The sequence below is a fragment of the Tachysurus vachellii genome, chromosome 3 (assembly GCF_030014155.1).
Source record: "Tachysurus vachellii isolate PV-2020 chromosome 3, HZAU_Pvac_v1, whole genome shotgun sequence".
Lineage (NCBI taxonomy): Eukaryota > Metazoa > Chordata > Actinopteri > Siluriformes > Bagridae > Tachysurus > Tachysurus vachellii.
This window is the reverse complement of record NC_083462.1, coordinates 22,132,340-22,152,068: the sequence shown is the minus strand read 5'-3', so window position 1 is coordinate 22,152,068 and position 19,729 is coordinate 22,132,340. Positions and strand designations below refer to the sequence as shown.

Genomic DNA, 19,729 nt, shown 5'->3' with positions numbered 1-19,729 from the left:
ATTACACCGAATTCTAGTTTAATTTAAGTCTAATGCTTGAGCGCACAGACTTGTACAAACCTCCTAGATTTTAAAATGCAGTACTTCATTTGATTTGATTATATGATCGGTAGTTAATATTATTTTGTATCAAATTTTAGTATTTTTTTTTTTGTACAGAATTCTAATTTAATTATATTATTGTTGTTAATATTATTGACTGAAAATTAATATGGAAATGATTCTAAAGTTAGAGATCATTTTATTCCATGTTCATGACTATGAATTGTTTTCATACCTGTATGCATCCCATAAAGTCACACTTTCTGTCCTTTTAAATTTGTTCGTTACAGGAGAGAATAATAATAATGAAATGAGGTGAAAATAAATCTTCTGTATGATGAAGGGAAAGAGTGTGTGAGGGTGTGAGAGTTTGGAGAGTGGAATGCAGACTGTAATGTGTGCTTGTTTCTTAGGTCCATTCATGCTCTGTTGAGACAGACACAGAGTGAAAATGAAGAGTAGGCTGTGTTTGGCAGCGTCTGCCTTCATGGCAGTGGCAATAGTGTCGTGTGTGAGAGCTCAGAGTGAAGGTAAAGAAAACCACTTATGTCTTTCTATCACTTTCTCTTCTCTTTAACACTCATCTCTCTGGTCTCTCTGAGCTGATCTCTCTCTCTCTCTCTCTCTCTCTCTCTCTCTCTCTCAATCTCTCTCTCTATCCATCCTCTTACTCACCATGCTCTCTATTCCTCTCATTCGTTTTGCTCCTTTCGTTTTGCTCTCTATGATCTCTTTCATGCCCGTCATCTGTCTTTTTCTCTCATCTCTCTCTCTCTCTCTCTCTCTCTCTCTCTCTCTCTCTCTCTCTATCCATCTTCTTACTCACCATGCTCTCTATTCTTCTATTCCTCTCTTCCTCTTATTCGTTTTGCTCTCTATAATCTCTTTCATGCCCATCATCTGTCTTTTTCTCTCATGTCTGTGCTCTCTCTCTCTCTCTCTCTCTCTCTCTCTCTCTCTCTCTCTCTCTCTCTCTCTCTCTCTCTCTCTCTCTTTCTCTCTCTCACTATCCTGCTCTTTCTCTCAAACTTTGCTTTCTTTTACCATTCGTCTTTCTTTCTTTCGTTCTTTCTTTTGTTCTTTCTTTCTCTCTCCTCTGTAACCCCTTACACCTTCCTTATAGCAATAGGCTCCCCCTCAATAAAAAAAATTATTTGATTATATAAATATTATATAAATATTATTTGATTATATAAATGTGAATATATATATATATATGTATACCCCCCCAAAGGAATTTTTTTTTATCTGAGCATGCAATGGCCATGTGGACTAGTTTTATTTTCCATTGCGCCCCTGTTTCACCCATCTGGGTCTAACCGAGCACAATTGCTTTCTATTTTTATTAAAGCTCTGATTTGAATAAAATAAAACCTTGTGCCTAAAGCAGGGCACATTTGCTCTCAGAGTCAGATTAAGTCTCTGTGTTGTCTGTGTCTATTTGCAGTCCTGTGTGGGATAACACTGGTCTTAATCTGTGCTCAGGAAATAGGTTAAACACCAGGATTTGCTTTCAATTACATTTCCTTTCTAGCTAAGCAAGCTAAACGGTTGTTCATTTTAACTCAACAACTGTGTTTTTTTTAAATTTAGTTTACAATCCATACTGGGAATACTGGTGAACTGTAAGAAAGAGATACGGAGTTCAGGCGAACAATTTCATTTAAAATAATCTAGTCAAACATAACCAAGTGGAAACATATAAAAATGGTGAAATCAAATAATTAGGATGCTCAGGATTGGTTAAAAAAAACAACAACAATCCAAAAGAAAAGCCCCATTAACATCTGAACAAATCAGCTCAGCCAACATGCTGATGTGGTTTATGTTTGTTAAATTTTAATATCAAAAATGATAATTGCTTGAAAAGGGTCAATATCCTGGATATAACAATGTATGATATATAATAATATATCTATTAAAATGAATCTTCTTCCAGGATGCTGATCCAGGATCATGGATGGGATATTCAATGTAAATACATCTAGGTTATATATTATGAAAAAATAAACTAAAATGCACAAATAGATGTGCAGGATCATATGCTAACTGAGGGCAGGTAATCCATGTGGTGAAACACTTTCAGAGTCATCCAAAAGGCAGAAAATCAGTGACCGGACTTCATCTTCACCAAACGTAAAAGTACAAAGTGCGCCATTACTGGTGTTCAGCGGAAAGCCTAATGGAACATTTTTACTGCTTTCAACTTCCATCCAGAGGCCAAATTTCCAGCTTTAATGGAGCACAAAGACAGAAATATTATTTTTTTCTTCTTCTTTTTTTTTCTTTTCTATGAAAACAAATCTTTTTTTTTTGGTCTGCTCATGTTCTTTGCTTTTGGAGCAGTAATGTGAGAATCCCAGTGACAATGTGCTTTACTTTTTGTTTAATTAAGCTCCATATATTAGAAAGAAATAGAATTTTTATTACTATTATAGATAAGGGCGGTGATTAGATGAAGATTCGGATGATGGTCTGTGAGATGGTCTGTGAGCCTTATTAAAAGTCATGATCGCAATTTCTCTTAATAAAGAGAAAAAAAAAACATCTGCGTGATTGATGATGAAATGAGAAATTACATGTGCATAGAAAAGATTTAGACAGATTTATGTGATATACTGGATCTTGGTTTATGATTTATGTAATGAAAAAGAAATACTTACTAGAAAGTATAAGTGAACAAGATACTACAATTCTCCATTATATATCCTGACAGTCATATATTACATATACAGATAAAATAATAGTAAGTGTCTTAGTAAAGTGTTCAGAACAGTTTCAATGACAATGCTTTGAGACAATTTTATAAATCTCTGAAAATGTACCGAAGCAGTGAACAACATTTTTCAGAAGATATTCCCTTAGTTGGTGTTTTGATCATGTGCTGAAAAAAAAAACACTCCAGAATCTCCCATAGCTGTTCAATTGTTTTGGGATTTGAAAACCGTAAAGACCAAAGCATAGCAGTGAAGTGAGCAGTGTTGTGCTGTGTATGGGTGTGGAGTCATCCTGGAAGAGATCACTCCCCTCGGGATAGAAATGTTTCATCAGCGGATAAAGGTGATCAGTCAGAAGAACTTTGTATTGATTTGCCATGACGCTACAATCAAAAGGAAAACCTGGACCCAAACCATGGGTCTGCATCTGTTCATTCATTTTTTGCGAGATTTTCCCTGTAATTTGTTACCTGCCTGTAAATATATTTGTGTATTAAATATTCTAAAATAATATGCGTGCCGTAGAGAAGCTCGGCTGCGTTAATGACCAACGTAATATTAATAAGGGTTGCGTCGGGCCCAAATGGGACCAGAAATGGAAGCCATCATCAAAGTTGAATTGGTCAGCCAGGTTGGTGGATCTTATTTTTAATGTCCCTACCCTGGTCAAGCTTTGGCTCTGGTCAGTGCCTGATCAGAGCTAATGCTTCACAAAATATTTTATTGGGATATCCTTAACATAGACACCTCCTACACACTTTTCACATTTACACTCTTACACAGTTCAACTTTCAAAATATACCTCATAGAAAACACCCTGCGTCACACGTCATACAGTCAAGGATATCACTTTAAAATATTTCTAAATATATTCTCTCCCTGTAGTTCGTCTTGTACATGGAAGTTTCAAGTTGTAGCATACAACTTTTCATGTACATGTGCATTGGGCAGATCCGCCATCGTTCTGCCCAATGTGACCAACCCAGTGTTTGTTTTTGTTGTTTGTTTCTGTTTGTTCTCTTGTCCTTTTTTCAGTTTTGGTGCAACTCACTTTATCGTGCATCCTCATTTAACGTGGAAAAGAACGTACACACGAGTCACCACTGACACTGTGTATTCTTTTAAGAGGTTTGCAATGGATTGTCATTCTAGTCAAGTCAGTATGCATTGTAGAACGGGATGCGTTATTAACATATGCACTGTGATATGACATTGTTCCATTGTACAATCAACATTGAAAATGTATTTCTTTGGAGAACGCTCCTCAGTAGTTCACCACAGTGAATCCAGCTGTGTTGGACTGACTGCTGTGACAGCATGTGAAAAAATCTGGCACTTTACCGGTCTCTGTGGATCACTTGTTTTTTTGCTGTGTGTTTTTGCTTGAGTTGTCTGCAGCCCTTCGGCCAGACTTCTCAAACAGATGTCATTTTAATCTAAAATGGCGTTATCTCTTTTTTTTTCTTGTGTTGCCGTCATTCCTCTTTTCCCAACAATGAACGTGCTAACTTCAGACATGAAGTGTTGATCGTTGGGGTCTTGTCCATGCACTTGCTATGTGTTTCTTTAAATTATACGATTTAAAAAAAAGTCTTGTGGCTTTGACTTGATATACTTCCTTTTTTCGCAGTAACGCCTCCGTCGGATTTGAAATTTAAAATTTTAAATGAGCACACAGTAGAAATGACATGGAAATTGCCCCAGTCAAGAATAGAGGGCTTCAGAATACAAGTATCATCAGGGACAGGTGGGTAATCAATTTATGACCCTATATATCTTTCATTTGTCTGCTTTTACAGATTTATGTTATGTATGTGTAAGTATGGTCATCAGGTCTGCCATAGGCCTATTGAACTTTGATTTCTTATCTGTCTATTCAGACTTCTAAACTTTAATCAGAAAACAAACCATTCATCGATAAAGGACAACACTATACTAACAAAAATCCGATTCTATTCGCTGTAAGGTTATGATATAAGTCACAAATCTCACTACAAGTCTACAAGATCTCAAGTCTACCAAAACAATAGTGTCTTTCAAAACAATACACAGAATGTATAATGTACAGTAAATCATATAGTCGAACATAAAGGACACCAAGTTTATATTTGAATATTAGTATAAAAAGGATTAAAATGTCTGTGTTTTTTTTTTTCTGCCTGTCCTCACTTTAGATGAGCCTGTGAAAGAGTTTACACTTCCTGCCTCTGCGAAAAAAACCTCCATCCAAGATTTAACCGCTGACGTAGATTATGAAGTTACAATTTCTTCATATTATGGATCACAAGAGAGTATACCTCTCTCTGGTCAGATAACAAGTAAGTCATGTTCTGAATAAACTTGGTGTGTCAGGCTTGTTTAAGTTGCTGTAGAAAAATAATAATATTCATTCTCTTCCCTATAGTTCAATCGAGTGCGTCTGAAGGAGGTAGCAGAAAACCAAAAGTTTCTGATTCAATCAGTAAGCAAACCTCACTCCCGGTTTCCCTCTTACTTATCTCTCAACCCATAGCTTTTACCCTCCCCTGTAGGCTTATTAGAATTTTTTTCATAAATGCCCCATTGTCTTTTACTTAATGAGTCCAGACAACATTTAACTTGTTACTAAGGCATGAAAAAGTGAGGCAGACTTTGTGGGAGTCAGTGGGTGAATATTCCCGTGCAGCTGTACATGGCCCCTCATGCCCAACCTGATTAAAACAAGGCACTAAATATGCTGAGAGAAGTGGAAAGCATTACCGCAGCTCATTTTACAAGAGCCTCGTGGCCTCCCCCTCCTTCTTCAGCAGAAGGCTAATGACTTTTTCTGCCTTAAGCATGGGTGGAGGAGTTCCCTCAGCAGCTGATTAGGCAGCTTAATGCAGCTCAGGATCACACTATTTAAATGCTAAAGGATCCTCCACGTATGTTTGATACTATTAGGTGGATTAGTTGAGTTGGTGAAGTCAGAGAAGTTCAGGAATAATTACTTTTTACTTCATTACTACATTGCATGGAAGTGATGTGTACACATTTATCATCTGGGTGCTGTATGGTTTAAAATATATACAAAAGAAGTAATGAATTTCCTGAAGTCACCAATCAGGGATAATCTGTAGGACTGAACTACCTTTCTTGCTCCATTATTTGATCATTATTAGGTAAAAATAAATAACGCTAAATGTTCTACCTTTATAGCGACAACTTTTAAAAAGCATTTTCTAATTATTAAAGTGAATATAGTCAGTATTAGTTCAGTACTGGGTTTTAGCCAGTATTCAGTGTCCTCTATTAGCCCCTAGTTCCCCAAATAACTTGACAGAAAATGTATCACAGGTATGAAGTCAGTGTGAGTTTGTACAGTATCTTCTAAAATTTTTCCCACCAGAATGCTCAGCCAGTGCAGTTGCAGATCTGGTCTTCCTTGTGGATGGTTCCTGGACGGTGGGGCAGGAGAATTTCAAGCATGTCCGCAGCTTCATGTCAGCCTTGGCTGGGGCTTTTGAAATCGGAGAGGACAAGAGCAGAGTGGCCGTAGTTCAGTACAGCACGGACGCAAGGACTGAGTTCACATTAAACCAGTACCTGAGACGCCCTGAACTGCTCCGTGCCATCAACAACCTGCCTTACAAAGGAGGAGACATCAGGACAGGTGTGTAGGACACACACACACACACACACACACACACACACACACACACACACACACACACACACAGATGTATATAGACTTAATTCTAACTAAATTGTAGATCTAGTACTAATGAAACAGAACAACTGTACTTTTTATTTAAACTTACATATGTTTCACCATTCATCTGAGATACCGTATCAAGTTCTACACCTTATCTAACAAAATATTCTTCTCCTCTTCCTTCTTTTTCTTTTATTCATTCAAATAAAGATTAATGCTTTCGATTTGTCTGAGTTCCCAGTTGTCTTTAGTCCAGGGTAAGGATGTAATCAAATGCAAATAAATTATCTGTCGCGAACACGTAATAAAGATATGAACTATCTCTGAACTATCCAGTTTTTTAACTAGTAAGAAAGGACACAAAAGGTCACTGGGATGGAAAAAACATTGAGTGAGTGAGAAGTATATAATTTCATGCCACATAGGCATTTAGCCCCGTGACCCGAGGTAGTTCGGATAAGCGGTAGAAGATGAATGAATGAATGAATGAATAGGCATTTAGGACACACTAATTTGGGATTTACGGATATGAAAATACGGAGCAATAAACAGATTAAAGATACAGATACACATAGAGCCATTGCATTACACCCCTAAGCTACGAATATCCAATTTTATCTCAATTCAGAACCACACCTAAGTCCAGCTGATGAGATGTTACATCTCTATGTAGTTTAAATGAAAACCTTTATCCAAAACTTGTTTGTGAGATGAAACAACACTGTTATAGAAGCATCTCTCATTCCTTTGTGTAACAGAGAATTTTGACTAACTAGTCATTAATGTATTTTGTAAAACTGTAGGAAAAATAGACAGTTTGTGTACTAGAAACCTTTGTATACAGACCACTTCTAGAATACTTTTTTAAAAACACCTGTTGCAACCAACAATTATTTGAAAAGGGCTGTAATGAAGAACATAATGTTACTACATCCATGGATAATATAGAGAACAAGCTGTTAAGCTGAGGGATTCTAAAACTGCTATTATCAATATAAAACTTTAGACTCAGAACCTAAGTATGTTTAAAAGGATTAATGTGACAAGGCTTTATTTCACCACATTCGTCAGATCTCACATTTTATCCACACACACACACTCACTCACACATACACACACACACACACACACACACACGCGCACACACACACACACACAGTCCCACATTATACACACAGTCCCACATTATAAACATACAGCATGTGTTGTGCAAAAGTAAATCAGCACTGTACTGTTTATGTGGATGCCAGAAGTCTCCAGCCAAACACGCAGGGCGCTCCATGCCAAAATCCACTTAAGAACCAGCAATGTGCCTGCAGCCACAATTTTAATTCTTATTCCTGACAGTTTATAAATAATGACATGGCAAAAAATAGTGAGGTGCATTTCAAAGAAATTGTCTTGCAAGGCAATCGCTTAATTTTATTTTATTTGCTGCCATTGCGCAGGTGATGCCTTGGACTTCCTGCTGAAAAATATTTTCACGGAAAACGCCGGTGCCAGAAAAGGATTCCCCAGAGTTGCTGTGGTCATCACAGGTGGACAATCGCAAGACTTAGTGGAGGACTATGCTAAAAAACTGCGAAACAACGGGGTTGAAATCTTCAGTCTGGGTATGTAGGAGTCTGATGCTGACTCTCAAACATGAACTGCTTTATTTTTGTGGTATAAGGTTTCAGACCTGAAGCAGAAGAATTTCTGGTCTTTCCATACTCATACGTCACGCAACTTGCATCGAAAGGTGGAAAAAAAGCCCTCAAGAAGTCATAGTCTAATCAGATGGGTTTTGCAGATGCTGTCTTTGGCATTATCATAGTTTCCTACTTGTGGAGGGAAAATAAGCTGCTTTTAAATGTTTTCCAGTGACCTGACCTCCAACTCCTTATTTCAAAAGGCTCACTGTTAATCCAGCTGGATTGCGTTAAAAGTGGGGACACGATAAGCAGCTGCTGCTTTTCACATGTTTATAGTGAATATCTAGTGTGAGGTATTTTTACAGAACGGTATCAGATGCTTCTGACCGTTTTCACATGCAGCTATCAACTTTATGAGACATTTGGGATTTGCAGGTGTTGTCTTTTAAGCAGAAATGAGTTAATCCTTGGAAAGATTTCCAATTTATTGAGGTACTCTAGATGTTAAAACAGTTTTTTTGTTTCTCTTCAAATCAGGGATCAATGAGGCAGATGAAGAAGAGCTAAAACAAATGTCATCCACTCCGTACAGCACTCACGTGTATAGCGTCTCTAGCTTTGATCTGATCAAGACGGTGCAACAGGATCTCATTGTACATGTGTGTTCTGGAGTCGAGAATCAGATAAGCTCACTGGCCAGTCTTGAAGAAGGTAAAAAAAAACAACAACCAAAAAACACACATTAAAAAGTGAATAAGTTCATAGCATGCTAACGTGTATTTTCATATATAATAATCAGTGTATATACAGTAATGGTCACTTTCCTGAATTCAGTGCTTTAAATTACATTAAACTTGCTACATTAAGTCTCTCAAGACTGTGTTCCTGTTGTTCTAACATTATTCTTTATTGGGAGAAGTGGCCTGCAGAACATTAGCATTACAAGTGGTTCTCATTTCAGGCTTCTTATCTAAAGACAATTTGTGGCTTGTAACTTCTTGCATAAACATTGTTTATAGACTGTTAAATGATTCTTTACGTTTCATTGTAGTGGTCGAACCTGCCTCGAACCTGCAGGTCAAAGAGGTGGCTTCCAAATCGATAAGGATGACATGGGCTGCCTCTCTGGGTGAAGTAACTGGCTATAAGATACAGCTGGTGCCTGTGACACCGGGAAGCAAGCGGCAGGAGCTTTACGTCGGTCCCACTCAGACCAGTGTGAATGTGAGGGACCTTACTCCAAATACTGAGTATGAAATCAGCTTATTTGCCTTGAAAGGACTAACACCTAGTGAGCCAATCATTGCTACTCAGAAGACCCAACCTCTCAAAATATCACTGGGTAAATAGGAATATGCAGTTTTTGTTTACTATTAGCTAACTACTATGTTCTGTATACTAAGTCTCTTTGTTTTTTTTTTTACTAAGGAGGCTTTCACACTGGTTGTTTAGTCCAAAACTGAGCACGGTTTGAATGAACATTTGGTAATATTAAAGCTGTTAAGTGCACCATGATACCAAACTTAAGACTAAGTGTAGGAAGAAGTCTGAAATCTGAGCACAAGTACTGTGCCACAGTAACCTGTTTCTTTATGCAATAATGACATCATTACAATACACATTTTCCATGAGTGCAATGAAATTTGTGGGACACAGAAGAGGTGTGATGTCTTACTGTGAATACTGGCACCAAAAGAATACAAAAACAATACAAATGGTGAGATGCTTTGGGTTCTTCATGCATGTCTCTGTAAGATGAACGCAAATGCATCAGAGTTTGATTGTATCAAATTACTCTGAACCATGCTTTTTGGTTCAGATCACAGCAAACATGCCTAGTGTGAAAACCTCTTAAATAAAGTTAAAAATAGCGATTGAAATGGAAATAAGATATATTGGGTATTGGTCAAGGTTTTCCAACCAAAATACCATTAATCCACTAAAGTGACTGGACCATTTTCCTTCTAGAATGTTCTCTTGGAGTGGATGTTCAGGCTGATGTTGTCCTTCTGGTGGATGGGTCATACAGTATAGGGTTGGCTAACTTTGCAAAAGTGAGAGCTTTTCTGGAGTACTTGGTCACCTCCTTTGACATCGGTCCCAACAAGGTCCAGATCAGCCTTGTGCAGTACAGCAGGGATCCACACACTGAGTTTTATCTGAACACACACCACAATCTGAATGCAGTGATTAAAGCGGTGAGAAGCTTTCCATACAGAGGAGGGTCCACTAACACTGGCAAAGCCATGACCTACGTGAGGGATAAGATCTTTGTTTCCAACCGAGGAGCTCGCACGAACGTGCCCCGTGTCACTATCCTCATTACGGATGGCAAGTCTTCCGATGCCTTTAAAGATCCAGCCACAAGGCTGAGGAGCAGTGATGTGGAGATCTTTGCCGTCGGGGTGAAAGATGCCGTGAGGTCGGAGCTGGAAGCCATTGCAAATCATCCTGCTGAAACCCATGTGTACACTGTGGAGGATTTCGATGCCTTCCAACGGATCTCCAAAGAACTGACCCAGTCTATTTGCCTGCGCATTGAGCAGGAACTTCTGAATATCAAGCAGAGAAGTGAGTAGACTTTTTAAAGCATTTTTCTTCGCAATTTTTATTTGCTAAATGTGATATTAGGGGTCTGTATAGAAACCTTGTGGGGATATGTTAGATTAGTGTGGTGATTTTAGTGTGGTGATTGTAGAGGTAGCCCATGACATCATTACAAATGTATTTTAGGCTAGGTCGATAGATATCTGGCATATTTACATTTACATTTATGGCATTTAGCAGATTCCCTTATCCAAACTGACTTACAGAAATGCTTTGTAGTCTTTATCAATCAATACACCCTGGAAAAACTGGTTCACTAGGCCACAGACTAAGGATACAATTAATCTTAAACCTATAAGTACTTCAGGAAGTGGTCGGTCATTAGGCAAATATGGGTATGTTTACTTTTTGCAATCAAAGCCTTTCTGTTTAACTCCAGAAACATGTCATGCATAAGCTATGTTGTAAAGCACAGGGCTGATTTCAGCTAGAAATATATCATTTATAAGGTTTTTGTAGAACTGAAAAACATTTGATTGATATAAATCATCCACATATTGTTATTATGTATTTACATTTTACAGTCCTATCCATCCCAGGTATAATTTGCAGACAAAAACAAACATGTATATGTATATGATTTGACTGCTGAAATTACACTTGTAATGTAATTTTAAACTCAAATTAACAGCTGCAGATATAATTTGTTCACATGCGTGCAATTATAATAAGGATTTCAAATTTAGCCTCAATTTCAGTTTTATTGTTTTTGATTTGATGAACATGTGGCTCACGTGTAAAAACGAATGGATGTTTGGAAGTTTGTTACAAAGAATCCCCAAATGTATTTGGCCATGCCATTATGTTGCAGACTTTTGCCATAACGTTCGGAAATTGTTATATAATAGATAAGTGCTATAAATAACTAAATAATCAGAGTAAAGTTGAAAGTCAGGATGATGCAGACACTTAAATGAGCTTCCATTTTATAAACTGTGATCATCTTGCAGGTTTGGTACCACCTAAATCACTGAGCTTTTCTGAAATAAGCTCCAGAAGTTTCCGGGCCACGTGGACTATCGATGCTACAGATGTCGAGTCCTTCCTAATCCAATACAAACCTGCTGAAGATCCTCATGCTGATTATGTGTCCGTCTCAGTACCAGGAGACACCACCACTTCTATGCTGATACATCTCACACCACTCACCAAGTACAGGGTCAATGTCTCCGCACAATACGACAAAGGAGACAGTTTACCTCTCACTGAATATGAGACAACGCTGGAGGGTCAGTTCCATTATTTTACTTCTCTTTACTTAAGTAACGTTGCACAGGATATTTTAAAATTGTAACTTTATATAATAATAGATAGGAGCAGCATACTAACTTAAAAACTAACAAATTTTGCTATCAAACATGTCAAAATCTAATACAAATGTTGTTACTATTATTATATTAACTAATAATATTTGAATTTTAACACATCACATGTTGTTGTGTTTAAAGATTTAGTCAACAAGTACACACTGTTTTAAGATTTACAAGGTAAAACATTAATAACTTCTAACATCCCTTTTTTTTGGTGCAGACCAAGGAACCGTACGTAACCTCCGTGTTTCCGAGGAGACCACCAACAGTTTCCGTGTGTCATGGGCACCGGCTCCGGGAGCCGTAGTGAGATACAAGTTGACCTATGTTGGTGACAATGACATAAGGGAAGCCTTTACAAATGGCCCAGAGACCAATATCATCCTCCATCAGCTCCTCCCTCTCACCACTTACAGAGTGAGTGTGGCAGCCGAGTACTCATCGGGCACTGGCAAGGAAAGGGAAATTGATGGCACAACTAAAGAGGGTGAGTTTCAGTAATGAGTAATATAGAATAATTATGATGTCATATTTTCCCTTTAATTATTTTCTTTTATAATGTTTGACTATTTAAACAAGTCCAACCCTACACGTGTTATTTAGATTTCAGGATGGAAAATGCTAATCTCAGGAAACCCTGTGGAAATTTGCACTGCGAGACACACACACAGACACACACACACACACACACACACACACACACTTTTTGCTCTATGGGAGGTTAAAGGTGATGGAACGTTACCCTGGAGATGAGCCTGCTTGCTAATGCAACAACCATCTATTGGGAAGGCTGATGGAAATAAACAAACTGATTTACATTTGCCAAAGCAGTGGAATTCCAGACACTTGTTATCATTGCTCAATGTGGTTAGCGCCTTTGTATGTTCCAGCTGCTCCTATCTGGCTACTCTGAGTAATGCAGCTGTGATATTTTAAGGGTCTGTTATAGCAGAACGCAAATCTTATGCAGTGAGATATTCTCTGTGCTATGTATAATAGAAAAATATCTTCCTAATGGTTTCATAATGGCATGAATAAGTGGAAGATTGAAAATTTTTAGAAAGGAAGTTTAGGCACAGGAACATTTTAGGTAAACAGCTAAAAAACATTTTCAGGTACAGGTACATTTTATGTAAACAGCCAAATGCATTTTCTTCGCTAACTAATATCTGATTAGAAATGATTAGAAATTAGATCTCTTTTAATGCTAGCTTTGTAGATTTTGAGCTTGGCTTTGCTCCTCACCACTTGCTCTGCTTGTGCTTCTATAGAGCTAGGTGCTCCACGAAACCTGCGAGTTTTTGATGAGGGAGTATCATCAATGCAACTGGAGTGGGAGCCTGCGCCTGGTCGAGTGCAGCAGTATCTGGTGTCCTATCAGCCAACTGAGGGAGGAGAGACCAAAGAACTGTCAGTGAAGAGAACGTCCACCATGCTCAAAAACCTGCAGTCTGGCACCGAGTATCAGATTTCTGTCCGAGCTCGCTACTCCTCTGGCCTTGGCCAGCCCCTGGATGGCACGGGCACCACTCTCGATGGTGAGTAAATAATACTAATATCCCTAAGCCATTTGTTTCTGTAAGTTGGTGGTAACCTAATAATGGCAACAGTTGGGACAGTAGTGTCTATAAGCTCATCTATATATTTAAGTGCAAATAAGTGTAACATAGATCTTCTTTATTATTTTACTTTTAGAATCCACTCATTAACACATTTTGATTTCAATGTCCATGCAATCTGTGTCACATTTTACACTGTATAGTTGTGATGTAATGAACTTTATTTTGGACCAAAATAAAGTTTATTACTATTTGGTGGTGGGGTGGAGGCTAAACAGTTGTGCTTGGTGATGGGGTTTTGGGATGTCACAAGAATTTATTTTGTGAATCAGTGAACGGTGGCATTGAGGAATCCGTTGAATTGAGTTTTATTTCTAAGTTGAGAGTAAAAGCCAGCCACAGAAAGTGCTATCATGCAATCTTATCTAAGCAAATGCTTTCTTAGGCCATTGATGGACTGTATACCCAGTAACCGACTGCCCCATAACATTCAGTGTTGGGTAGAGCACTGGGAGGTTGATTGAAAGCAGATTGACATTCAGTCTTGCACATATTACCCTTGCTTATGCTGCACCCAAGTCTGAACTTCGGCTTGGGTGGAGCTGGAATTTGGTCTGCCCAGGAGAATATTGTGTGAGTGGTGATAGTAGTGGTAACTAGGGGGATGGGTTATTATTATGAGTCACCTTTTCTTCTGCTGTGTCGGACCCTGTGTGGACTTGCCTGGAATGCAGCAGATCTGTCCTAAAGCTTTGGCTGATGGGTCCATATCTGACGTAATTGAACAGTCTGAGTATCTTCCTGCCTTTGGTTCCTTGAGCCATATGGAAGGGATTTGACCAATTCAGCAACCAAAGCCTTTTGATTATGATATATTGTGATGTTACTTCTTCCGTCTGTCCATTGACTAACAGAGAAAGTTTCATTGCTGAACTGGCTGTGCTATGATCTCACAGCGGCTTACATAATCCACTTAACATGCAGCTGCTGGAACTAAGATCAAGTAAAACTTTGTTTTAAAGATGGTTTCATGCCTAACTTCTAACAGTGAAGAAAGAAATGAAAACTCCAGCATTTCCTAACCATGTGGATAATAGCGCATGTTAAAACGAAACGTCCTGTGCCTTCCTGCATCCAAGAGCTCTGATCTCATTGACAGCTTGCACAATCCAATAAACATGAATTCACTGTAGTAGAAATGCATCAGAAGAACTATAGAAGCTGTTTTATTGATGCTTGTGTCACCTAAAAAATTCCAGCACTACTGTTAGGAATGTTTAGCCATATTGTAACCAAGAGACATTCACATTACATTTAAGGCACGAGACACCATCTTAATGATGTGGAGACAATTTAATTCATAACTTCCAGTAATGGAAAAAAGTAAAAAAGAGGTTATAACATACTCCTGTACTTACGAGTTATATTGGAAAGCAATGAAACGTAAACTGGATATTAAACATCCTGTAACTTGGTTTCATAGATCACACCTTTGATCCCTTCCTCACTACAAAACTTGTGATTTTAATGTATAACTAGTAGTTGAATTAATATAAATGGAGGTGCTGAAATTTTCCAGGAATCCCTATGTACTAAGAAAACAATGTGATATTTGTAGTACCTTTAGTAGCACTTTGCTACCTTCCTCTATTCGAGTTGTGATTTCAGAGGTACTTGCTCAATCCTGTAAACAGGAAACTTCTGGAAGCAAGTAAAAAGGCAAGGCAAAAAGAATTTTCTTCAGATTTCGTATCTCTCAAGGCTTAACATCCAAATGTGGTGAAAGAAAGCTCAGACATATTCCAGGACTCCATTGTTAATTGAAAAATAATGGCCGTTTTAACAGCGCTTTGACCTTTAGTACTTTTCTCAATCCAAGAATTGCAATCTTTTAAAGACATTTTAATGCCTAACTTGCAGACGTGGGGAAGGAAACAGAGGCTCTGATATATTCCAGGACTCCTGAGTTTTTTGGATAATAGTAGGAGGATTTTGAACTTTGCTTGGGTATGGAGCTCAATGGTGGAGCGTGAACAGTCTTGTCAACAGCAGCAGACTACATGGAGATTTGTAGGTTGCAAGGGTCTGCTGAGAGGCCGTCAATCTCAGGATTCGTTAGTGCTGTATCACTTAACTACTAGCCCTGTGGGATGTTTTTTCTTTGTGGTGGGCAGAAATTCTAGATTTTCTTTGATAAATCAGGGAAATCACAGCCAAAATTGCATAGCAGACTAAGATGCTTATGAGTTCAGGAAGTTAAAAAAAGAAGGAAAAAGAAAAAAAAAATGAATTAGTTTTTAAGGAGAAATGAATTTCAATGGACAATGAGGAAATATACAAAATGAAAATCATAGTAAGATCTAAAGGCATTCACTAAATTCCAGGGGTTTTGTTTACCACGACGTAAAGTGGCGTGTTTCTGGAGATCTTGGCAAAACGCCCTCTTTAAAAAAAAAAGAGCATACCTACGATGGATAATGAAGGACAAAACAGTCATACAGGTAGATTTTATATTTTATATCTATTATGCTTTATTATCTTAACCTGTTTTCGAAAACAAATAAATAACCAAAAACTACGGTTAGGGTTAGGGTTAGATTATCAAATAGGCCACGCCTACCCGATGACGCAATATCTGTTACGCTGTTCTGAAATCCCTGGAAATAAGTGCATCCCATGATCTAAATACATGGTCTTCTCTCATGGTCTATGTCATGTTCTATTGTTGTAGCCCACATACCTACCTAAGGTTCAAAGCATTGTGCTCTCTGGATTACTTTTATTCTTTCTAGCATTGTGGATTGTTTATATGAGTTACCATGGTCTTGCTATACGCAAGGGCCACTTTCCATTGACCTCTCATCAAGAAAACGTGTCTGCCCACAGAACTGCTGACATCCAATTTCAGCAAAACAATCAAAACAAATTAAGAGAGACAAGTTAACAGTTGATACAACTTGCTGCATTTTAAACATTTCCAAACATGAAGCAGGGGAGTTTTGATTCATATTGGAATCCACACGAATTTAGGATTCAGAGTTTTAAGCAGGAAAATGGAGATGGATGAGGGTAAAAAAAGAGACATGGAAAACAAAGAGATGTAGAAATGGAATCAATCAGTTGATGAGAGAGAGCCAAAAGCAATGTTTTCTATTTGCAGTTTGCTGACAAGGTGCAGCACCTGGGAACTGTCAACTGAGGATGACCTTCTCTCCCAAACATTTGGAAAAAGGCATAATGTATTTGGCTTAGGTCTCGCTCTAAAGGCCCCTGACCCCGGGATGTTACTGAAAAATACTGTGCACCTATTCAGCACTTTCCCACTCTTAAGGTCAGTTAGGGGGATTAATTTAAGACAAAATAACTTTTCTATGATCTTTATTACAAACACAAGATTAATCTTCAAGGATCTTTTGTCAGCACTGAATGTAGCTTGTTTGGAAAACTCCAAATATAAGTATATTCCATGTGAACAGCCCACTCTTGTAATCCTCACTAATTTGTGACCCAGTGCTGACTTTTCTTGGTAAAGCATAACCCAAAATCCAATGAAATTTGGTGTGTGGTCAAGGCTAAGTTTAACTATTGAGTATATTTAAAATGTTTGAGTGAAATATTCAAATTGTCCAAGTCACTGTGCTTACTTGGTCTATAAAATGACTTCATGGTTACATGGTTGCTATCAATAGATAAATCCATAGTCATTAATCAGCTTTATACTCAGTGTAGTTTATACTGTCAGTGCCTATAAGATTACATTGTTAGAATTATTTCTAGGTTAAGGCTTTTTTGTAAGGTAATGACTGGTGAAAAAGTTAAAAATCTCCACATATACTAGCACTTAGATTTAGAATGGAAATATAAAGCTGGCAGAAATTTTGCATGGCATAATGCAAGTGTGACGTTTGATGCTACCCAAACTGTTCTATACCTAAAAAATAAGACAGCAAAACACAGACGAGATCCTGAAGACGTTTCTTTCGCTGCAGTAAAATTACGGAAAAGAAAAGTATGCCAGAATGCTTAAGGGAAATACTGAATGTGATGGATTATTTTTGGCATAGCTGTTGGAAAGGTTTAGTCTGAAATCAGATGAGGCGAACTCACAGATCTATGAAATTAACAACACGTAAATCTAATACTTTTATCAGTCTTGAAACGAAAACCCAGTTTTTCTTTTCAGTGTATTTTTAGTGTAACAGTAGACATTTTTCTCTTCACCTGATGATAAGTCACATCTTTGCATCTAATAGCTTGTTAATTAAGTTTTTCACTGAGACAATCAAAAAACTGACCATGTGAATTGCATTATCATCTGAGAACATGTTGTAGCCATTCAGCTAGTTAGCTCATTATCAGTTTTGGCCAAAAAAAAAAAAAAAACAAACAAACAAAAAAAAAAACATTTTTAGAACATTTGGGATTTGTTATTCTAGTATTTATTACAGATGATTATAGAATATGAAATGCAAATTAAGAAAATAGTAATGCTAGGATAGCGTGCAGACATTTTAATTAGTATAGGAAACATTTACCCACAATCATGTGAAAAAATTAGGACACCCCTATTTTTTAAATAGATACACATATGGGCATTTGATCTTTATTTTAACAACATTGGGAGATTCAAGTAATATAACTAAGCAAATAAAGCCAAAGAAAAGTCTATAAAATGTAATTCCAATTTCTTGTGAGGAGAAAGTAAGCACCCCAACATTTATTTGTACTTAAATTGGATTAAAATTACCCACAGGTGTGTCACAGCAGGTGAAAGTTATTAGAACATTGTTACAGAGCATTTTGAAGAAGGTTTGTCTGATTTAAACCTCAGAAATTTAGTTTGGTTTACTCTTAATTGTTGAAGTGAGAGGTGTCACCATGGTGGGATCCAAAGATCTCTCTGAGGCATTCAGAAAGAAGATTGTTGGTGCTTAAGAGTCTGGTAAGGGATATAAAAAGATCTCAAAAGAATTTTTAATTAGCCAAAAATCATTTACAAGTGGAGAACATTTAAAACAACTGGCGACATGACCAGGTGAGGCCATCTAAGTGAATTCACCCCAAGAGCAGACCGCAAGATGCATAAAGAAGTTTCCAAAAACCCTGAAATATCATCACAGGACCTACAGCAAGCTCTTGCTACAGTTGTCAAAATACATTAATCTAAATCAAGAAGAGACCGCACAACTTTAATTATCAAGGAGGAAACCTTTGCTGTTTAAGAAAAGGGCAAGAGGTCATGAGGGCAAGACTGAATTTTGGTAAAGAACACAGAGGCAAAGGCCATCTGGACTTCTGGAATAATGTGCTTTGGACAGATGAGTCTAAAATTGAATTATTTGGAGACCCTAAACATGACAATGACCAAAAACATACAGTAAATCCACCATGGACTCACTAAAAAGTCAAAAACTAAGAATTCTCGAATGGTCACGTCAAAGCCCAGATCTAAATCCTATTGAGATCCTGTAGGGTGATTTAAAACAAACTTTCTTGCATGCAAGAAACCCCTTAAACATCACACAGCTGAAAGAATTCTGCATTGAGGAGTGTGGAACCTTTTCCAGTTGATGTCAGGAACTGAAAGATGGCTACAAGAAACATCTCATTGAGGTTTTTTCAGCCAAAGGGGGAAACTGAGAAACTTTTTCCTCAGTTGTTAATTTCTTGAATTAAATTTTTTGAATTTAATTTTTTGTTAATTTCTTGTTGAAACTAAAGTGAAAACAAAGTCATCTTTGTTGTTTACAAGCAATTACCTCACTTTCATCTACAGGTACAAATTAAAACAAGAACAGAAATTGACATGTTGACTTTTCTTAATAAAGAACTGAATATTTAATGGGGTATCCTAATTTTTTCACATGACTGTATAAAAAAAAGGGTATTGACCTTGTAGCTTACACCATGCAATGCACATTATGTCATTGTAAATATACAGACAGGCGATTAAGGAAAAAGCAACTTAGTAAGTATTTGGTCATTATACATTGGTCCAGATTCTACAAATCTTTGCAAATGTAATGGAAGGATGGACATCATTCTTCCGAAGATTTTCCCCTGGTTGGTGTTTTGACAATTGCTCCAAAATCAGTTCAGCTCCATAATGTACAGTACAGTTAAGTCGAAATCTGCTCAGTGTAAATGTCAAAGCATAAGATTCACACCATTTTCATCATATTCAGTG

The 19,729-nt window shown here is 37.5% G+C and overlaps 1 protein-coding gene across 5 annotated transcripts in view; it reads left to right on the top strand.

The window, feature by feature from the left end:
- Positions 1-19,729, top strand: part of col12a1b (collagen, type XII, alpha 1b) — a 75,432-nt gene that overhangs the window by 1,082 nt on the left and 54,621 nt on the right. For 4 of the 5 annotated variants that reach the window (XM_060866281.1, XM_060866280.1, XM_060866279.1 and 1 more), the window contains exons 2-13: positions 456-572; positions 4,390-4,506; positions 4,934-5,077; positions 5,164-5,220; positions 6,127-6,390; positions 7,881-8,045; positions 8,604-8,777; positions 9,118-9,408; positions 10,035-10,637; positions 11,624-11,902; positions 12,204-12,470; positions 13,255-13,521. In XM_060866281.1, coding sequence (XP_060722264.1) covers positions 494-572; positions 4,390-4,506; positions 4,934-5,077; positions 5,164-5,220; positions 6,127-6,390; positions 7,881-8,045; positions 8,604-8,777; positions 9,118-9,408; positions 10,035-10,637; positions 11,624-11,902; positions 12,204-12,470; positions 13,255-13,521 — 2,707 coding nt within the window. In that variant the 5' untranslated portion in view covers positions 456-493. The remainder of the gene's footprint in view (positions 1-455; positions 573-4,389; positions 4,507-4,933; positions 5,078-5,163; positions 5,221-6,126; positions 6,391-7,880; positions 8,046-8,603; positions 8,778-9,117; positions 9,409-10,034; positions 10,638-11,623; positions 11,903-12,203; positions 12,471-13,254; positions 13,522-19,729) is intronic. The other variant, XM_060866284.1, reaches the window with a different exon arrangement.